At 40.4% G+C, this 7,935-nt stretch overlaps 1 protein-coding gene across 1 annotated transcript; it reads right to left on the bottom strand.

Moving 5' to 3' along the window:
- Nucleotides 1–690: 690 nt before the first annotated feature.
- Nucleotides 691–3,231, bottom strand: LOC107187635. The gene is made up of 3 exons (XM_015575781.1): nucleotides 2,629–3,231; nucleotides 1,378–1,677; nucleotides 691–777 (listed from the first exon to the last, which is right to left on the bottom strand). Exons 1-3 carry the CDS (start codon nucleotides 3,229–3,231, stop codon nucleotides 691–693), a joined length of 990 nt encoding a protein of 329 aa, XP_015431267.1.
- Nucleotides 3,232–7,935: the final 4,704 nt, after the last annotated feature.

Here is a 7,935-nt window from a genome sequence, read left to right as displayed (position 1 = left end):
TACCAGGAACGTTTCTCGAAAGGTAAATAAAATTTTAAAAAGTACACTAGTACGCTGTTCCTCTCCGTGGCCGTTCTTAAAAGGTCCGTGAAGCCGCTCGTTAAACTCGCGAAGATCAACCACGGTGATCCACATATAAGAGCGGGCCCGTAGGTGGTCCCACGCCGTGCGTCCCCGTCGACCAATCGAAACAAGGTGCTTTCTACTTACCGCAATCGGGCATCTCGGTTTCGCGTCCAGATCCTGTCTGTCCTCTTTCGCCCGATTATTCGCCCGCAGGTGTTACCTGGCATGTGGGTCGATTCGGGTACGGTTACATAAATATCGGACGATGATCTTCGCCGACGATGACGTAACTCGATCGAGCGGGAACGTCTCTGGGTTCTCTCTATATATTTTGTAACGCTGTGTTCAAACGGCCTTGAGATTCGATAAGAAATTCGCAACGAACAAAACACCCCCATGTTTCGTTTCCGAGCGGTCCCTCATTGCAACTGAACACGAATTTCAGAGTTTATAACTTAACTTTAATGCGAACCGTAGAAAAATTGTTACATTTCAACTGATGAATAACGATCTATGGACGGGAGTGATTTTTCAGTCTTTGGCTACGTGCTACCCCTGTCGAAATGTACACTAAAACGAAGAATCACGGAGATTTTGGATGCCAGCAGAGGGTTAACGCGATCCTCAGTACGCGTTTGGATTGTCCTGGAGGAAGGTGCCCACCTGGTTGCCGAGGTCCTTTCGGAATTCTCTCACATTGACTTCCGATTGCTGTAAGAGAAGTCGGGGATCATTGAATAGATTCGAATGAAAAGAGAAAAATTTGGCTGCAGAGTACAGTAATTTCTCGATGAGTGTTCGAAGGGTCCTCGATACTGATAAGGGGAGGTCCTCTGGTGTGAAGCTAACTTTTGAATAAGGTTTACCCTAGTGATAGAGGTTGGCATTTTGAAACCAATGATATTTCTGTTAGTTGTATATAGCCATATTAGTTTCTGAAATATTTAATGTTTAGTGCTGACGGGCCTTCGAACATTTATCGAGGATTTACTGTAGTATTTAGACCAATGCCCACTGGGAGGTGTGGTTGGCCATTGAGAAACTAGAGGAGTCAAATAAGAGTGGTATCGAGTACTGTAAATATTTCAATTAAAAAAATATTTCTAAGTTACGTCTGGAATACGACTGGATTATGTCTGTATTACGTCTGGATTACGTCTGGATTAGGTTTAGATTACGTCTGGAATACGTTTGCATTACGTCTGGATTAGGTTTGGATTACGTCTGAATTACGTCTGGATTGAGTCAGGATTATGTTAGGGTTTTCATCGAACCTATAGTCCTGCCACAAATTTATCGTGCAGTTCTTACGTTTAATGCGTCTCTCCACTCGATGTTGAACAATCGAACCAGACCCAAGACGTTCCGTCTGATCAGAGTTTGAAGACTGCCTCGAGTGAGAACGAAAGGCGGCGCCTCTGTAGTCGTTGCAGGTAACATTGTGGTTGTTTCTGTTTCATTGACAGCTGTCATGTCCCTTGGCGGGGATGTGGCACCAATAACTGTGAGAGAACCTCTTGGCATGGAACTCTGCGTGGCCGAATCCGGGGCAATTCCGTTGTTGATGATCTCGCTGATCTGCTGGAAGGCTGATTTTGTGTCGTTGAAGGCCTGAAAGTAGTGCAATTATAAGGAATTTAACAGTCAGATTATTATTGACAATTTACTTGTATGATTACGAAATAAGAGAATTTGTTACTTACGAATGAGGTATGATTGATCGGGACGATCGTTTTTTCGTGAAAATTAGTTTGAAAATATAGGACATACCGTGTACAAATGAAGGCTTCAAGGTTGTTCGAAAAAAATATATACGATGTGTACTATTAGAATATACAATTTAGTTTAATATTCATCCGATGCTTGTAATTTCTGTGTTAAGACCATGGTACTATGTACAAGCTGGCCCAAAACAGGGAGAATAATGTTTTATGAGAAAATAAATCGAAAATCCTTAATAAAATCATTGTGAATGCACCTTCGTTTTCGAGATTAATTACTAAAAGTTTGATTGGTATACATGTGACTGAATACTACTTAAAATCAGGTAATTGGTCTGACCATTGCCAACTGTTTTTACTTATCACAAGGTTATATGTATATGAGGTAAGTTACAGAAGCCAATTTCTTGGAAAGACAGCTTCCAACGAAAGAAATTTATTCAGCACTTCGGCGGGTTTTTTTTCTACGAGAATTCACCTGCACTCATTTAAAAGAAGTGGTACCCAACCCTCATTCAACTCTCGAGTACTCTTCTAAAATCTAATCAACTTTACTATCCTCTAATTTCTATTCAACCAATATTAAAATCGAATCGACAGAATCTGCAAATCTGTTACCGAATAACAAATTATCGTTGTCCAATTAGTTCCCAAACTTCACTAACGCAAAACAGAATTGAAATTTAAACTTGGATTTCGGGGTGAAATTGATCCGAAAGATACAGAAAGTTTAACATTAAATTTCATTTAAAAAATAGATTTCTAAAGCACATTCATAAAATTTCATAAAAAAAGGGATCGTTCCGATCGTAGACTTCCCTTATTAGTCACATATTCTTACTTCGAACGTGACTCTGGCGAGGGTCCAAAAGAATCCGGGCCTCTGTTTCCTAATTTGCCTGGCGACCCTTTTCGTCTCCTCGGACAAAATCTTCTCCTCCAATCCATTGTTCTCTAGATCCTTCTCGTTCGAATCCTCCGATAGCAATTTATCAAGGATATTCATGTTCCTCGTGATTTCCTTTTCCTTCAAGACACTTTCCGAATCTTCCTCTTGTCTGAAACTGTCTTGTCTCGTATCCCTGTTTTCTTTCGTCTCTTGATTGCTCGATGCAAAATTCTGGTACTCATAGTATCTGTTGTCCTGCCGATACTTTGTCTCAGGTACACTCGCAGGATACCATGATGTATCGCTGCGGAAGTAGTTTGGCTCGTAAGCAGGGAAGGATTTGGATACGTATTCGGTCGAGTATTTTACAGGCCTTTGGATACTAGGAACACTGTACTGGTCCTGTACTACTTCCAGCGGCTGTATTCGAGGATTTATGAGTGGATGTGTTGGATAGTTGATCAAGTAGCTTTGCTGGGGGTCGCTCTGAAGGGAGCTAACTGATAGTAAGAGGAACAAGCCGACTGACAGTGATCTGAACGACGACGTCTTCATCTGGAAAGAGACCTGATTGATTAATCACAAGGTGGATTGCAAATTTTATGCATTCATGATTTCTGGCACTTAATGTAAAAAGATAAGAAACCTTTTAATGACGTTTTTATTTCATTCGAAGACTGATACATTCTTTGATACGATAAATTTCTTTCTGTTTAATCTGTAAAACACGGGAAGCCTATTTTTGGACTCCACAAGAGTCAATTATTTTTTGTAGTCTAACATTACAACAAATATATAAAAATTCTAACTCCAAAGTATAAAGAGTTATAAAAAAATCTGCACGTCTTCTAAAGGTTAATTTCACTTTCCGTAGCTTAGCTCACAAAACATACTAAAATCCTTACTACATTCCTTTGTAAGTTACAGATATCAACCCTTTAACGCTCAGACCCTTAAATCGTTATTTGAGAATTAAGGGACTGATATTACCTTGTATCATGTTATTTTTAAGTCGAAAACATCGACATTAAAGAGACCAATTTTTATAATATTTCCTTTGTTTTTTTATTTATTTTTGGAGGGAATACTTAAATTTCTCAACTGAAAACGTAGAGATCTACTTCCCACCAGTGAAACAGAATTTGACTCACTTTTGACTGAGTCTTGCACCAACGCAACACTTGCAATTAAAGGGTTAATGTATAATATTACACACAGCACATACAACAATCGATGGAAAAATATTTAGGTACTTGCTTTACGACGAATTCATCGACGAACCCAGCGCAAACGTCACCGCTCCGGCGACGATCATTTAAAACCAAATCGCGGCGGCAACGAAACGAAAGGATGAGTCGAAAAAAAGGCGAACCTCGACCACCAGGGGACGTTCACCGTAAGTGGCCGTTAAAGACTCGCGGTTCACGCGATTCCCATCACGCGATGGTCAGCGAACGTTCGCCAGGAAAATGGAAGAGAAGAAAAAAGGTACGCGACCAACGAGGCGATTCGTATTCGTCACGCGATTCCCCCGTTTCGATTTAAACGGTACTGATCGATTAGCCAACCGTACCCGAGTTTGCATACGCCTGCAGGGAACGCGGAAAATCCTGTGCACGCTCGTCACACCCGTGTCGGAGTCATATTCCGGTGAATCACGTACCACGCGTCGCGAAAAACCGCGAACGGAGGAGAATTTCAGGAGAGGTCCCTGCAACCGCGACGCGCTTTCACTCCTTACACTTTCCAACACTCTTGTAAAGTATCAATAGACGCGAACCATAGCGAATAAAATACATATTTCGTTGTGTTGTTTATCGTCATTCAACGTTGATGACCCCGTGGAGTTAAACCGATCCAAACTTCCCGCCAGATCGACCGTGACTGTCCATCCACGATCGAATTTCGACTTTCCGTGAATCCTTCGCTGGATTGGTCGCCTCGTGCTCCATTTCGACGCAGAGTTGACCTCGAGACAAAGCGTGCAGGGAATTCACTAGCAGCATGGTTCCGAGAGTTTCGAAACGTTCGATCGGCCAACGATTTTCGGGTGTTATGCAATCGACGTCCATTGCATCAAAGTGATCGCGACGTGATCGTTGAAGACGATAAGAGTTTAATTTGGAGTATTGTGTAATTTTTATAATTTAACAATATTGATCTATAGACTTCTTCCTTCTTTCTCGGATCTATTGTCGATATATCTTCTCTATTATATGTATGTATATTTATATCTGTAAATATATGCGTTGCATTGTATACGAAAGCTTATATACAGGGTGTCACAGTTTTTTCAGGGAAATTTTACCAGTATATTCTATAAGTAACAATACGAAAAAAATGTAATATAAACGTATAATAAAAACATAACAAAATTACGAAATGATGACTGCCTGCTTTCTTGTTCGGTACCACATATAGGAATGCATTGTCGGTTCACATAATAATTCCATTTCAAAATGTTGTCCTTTATTATGAAACAGGAAAATAGAAACTACTACATTTTCAATATTTCGTTTAATAGGTATGTAAAAGTCTCGATACGGTTAGTGTTAAAAACTTTTTCTTTCACAGTTCCCTACAAGTAGAAAACTATTGGCCTGATGTCTATCTCGGAGCCCAACGAATTAGTCATCCTCGACCTATCATACTATTTAACTCATTTAATCGTTGCAGTCACAAGAAATTAAACCATTATCATTTCGCATTTTTGTTGCGATTTTTTAATGCAGCTTCTAACAGCCCATGTGCATATAACAATTTTTATTAATTTTGCTCGTAGAACATGCTGGTAAACTTTCACGGAAAAGACCTGGGGCACCCTGTATAACTATTAACAATAGGAGAAAAATGTATTCCAAGCCCATTTCCCCTCAGGACACTATTTACTCTGTTCACTAGAATTGTTCTCTTTACGATGCAATAAAGTGAACGTTACATTCTGCTTGACGGGCACTCGAGGCAATCCACTTTTTGAATCTATTCCACACCACCATCCACTCCATGAATCTCTAACGTTTGCCCGTGATACAACCGTTCCATGTTCGTTTATTTCTCACCGCTTCGACCAAACGTTTAGGAACCCCTGAAATCGTTTACGCAACACGCGATCATCGCGTAACACGGCCGAGTGAAGTGAAATCAGAGTAGACAGCTCCCTCTCCGCCCAGGAAAGTAATGCACACGGCTGTTCCATCGGGATCGTGACGATCCAGCCTTATGAAACAACGTCTTTCCTACGAAATTACGGGATCATCCGAGCAGATCGTCGATGCACGCACGGTCGACTATGAAAGTCGTCGGAGACGATTCCCTTCCGTGTAAATTGTCAGAGCAGTCGATAGAGATCTACGAACGCTTTTTTAAAAATTTTAATTTGTTACTCCTCGAGGATTCTAGATGTCATTGGCTTCTGCAGCCTCCAACCGGTAGCGAACTTTCTACGGAAGTGTCGGGAGTGTATCCATTGATTACATGATCGTTATGATTCCTAGTGAATGGAACAGTTCACTGAGGCTTCGATCACGTATCATGATCATATAATCTGCCCTTAATCGAGTGATCAAACTGAACCGATCCCTCTCACTAGGATCGATGGAAACGGGTTTCCTTTTAAATTATAGTCTTGGATATTGATCTTGTTACTGTAAACTTTGGTCTTGATTACACAATACTTGGAAAGTCGAAATATTGGATGAAGAAACGAAGGCGTGGTGTACAGTTTGTTTCGTTTGTCGGTGTCCACTTAACGGCACTTGAATGACACTGGTCCTTGCGGTTTTTTGGCGTTTCGATTACGAAACTTCGTTCACGGAAACTTTTACGATCGATCAACTGGTAAAGGCGTATGTGCGTGCTGCACGGTGTTCGGTGGAGTCGGTACTTCGACGCGTTCCCGTGAAAAGCGAAACCACGTGGACCATCGCCGGCCGTACGCCGCGGCCATCTTTCACTTTCACTCCTGGCCGTCGACCACGTGTTTCCTCGAACGTAAATCGACCACTGACCACGCCGCCGTTTGAATTACTTAATTTTGATTACGATCTCGATGCACTTCCGTTGATCGATGCTAATAAAAAAGCGATATCCTTCTTTGACTTTGGTGTGCTATATTAATAATAAGAGGTCCTCAGGTGTAACACTAAATTTTTAATTTGACATGGTGATAGATAGTGGAATTTCTGAAGCCAATGGTGTTTCTTTCAGCCGCATATGACCACTAGTTTATGAGATATTTAATGTTAAATTTGTGGTCTATGTGCAGGGTGAGAACCTAAAACTGACCACCTTGAATATTTTGGATCTTATTGGTGAATAAAAAAATGTGTCAGACTTATTTTTCACGGTATCAAGGAGCACATAATTTCAGTTAAATTATTTTCTGATAGGTGGACGCGTGGAGGTCATATGAAGGTCAACTTCGATTTCTTAAAAGAAAAGACATGGTGTTTTACGTTCCATTTAGTAGAGGGTTTTCAGACACGTACAATGACCTATATATGAAAGTGTGTAAAAAAACTTCACCCTGTGTAGAGAGTGTTTCCAAAATGGTCGTAGAACCCGAAAGGATGTGATTCTACATGTATAATTAAGTCGAAAATGTAGGATAAAATTTTCTCGTATGATGCTTTGTTTTCAAGATAATTTCGAAAGTTACTCAGTTTTTAACGTAGAATTACATAGGTACATAAGAATATGTGTTGTCCGCGGTTTTAAAAAAAAATTACATCTAATTCTGGAACCCTATCGATTTGTGATATATTAAGAAGATCAAAATATTCAGTTTCAGTTGTAAGGAAACAGGAAGTATGTAAAAGAAATAGCAATACTATAATTTCCAGCAAATTCGTTACTGCAAGCACGACGCGCTCTGTTTCCCGCGTGGCCTCCCCTTCGTTTTATGAAGAAATAAACAGAATCAGCATGTCACGCAATACTGGAAACGCCAAAATCCTATTTTCTTAAAGCGTGCATCGAATAGAAATTTCTCTGTTACGAAGAAACTAAATATTTGACGCGAGTGTCGTCACAGAAATGGTCTGTCCTCTTAGGAAATTGCTTTTTGTGGAAACACTTATGGATTATCTTGCAATTTGGGTGCGTGTAGAGCAATAAAAAGATTGATACGATATTCCCAGAAACATCTATGTATAATTCATTCAAATTTCTGTGACATTCACTAAAACTCATCTTCGAGTTTACGTGAGGCTGTTACGCAACGCGGGCATCCACCTGTTGTGGATCAGAGATTCTCATCGT

The sequence above is a fragment of the Dufourea novaeangliae genome, unplaced genomic scaffold (assembly GCF_001272555.1).
Source record: "Dufourea novaeangliae isolate 0120121106 unplaced genomic scaffold, ASM127255v1 scaffold16, whole genome shotgun sequence".
NCBI classification, from domain to species: Eukaryota; Metazoa; Arthropoda; class Insecta; order Hymenoptera; family Halictidae; genus Dufourea; species Dufourea novaeangliae.
Note: the sequence above shows the minus strand (reverse complement) of the source record. Positions and strands in the feature narration are given on the sequence as shown.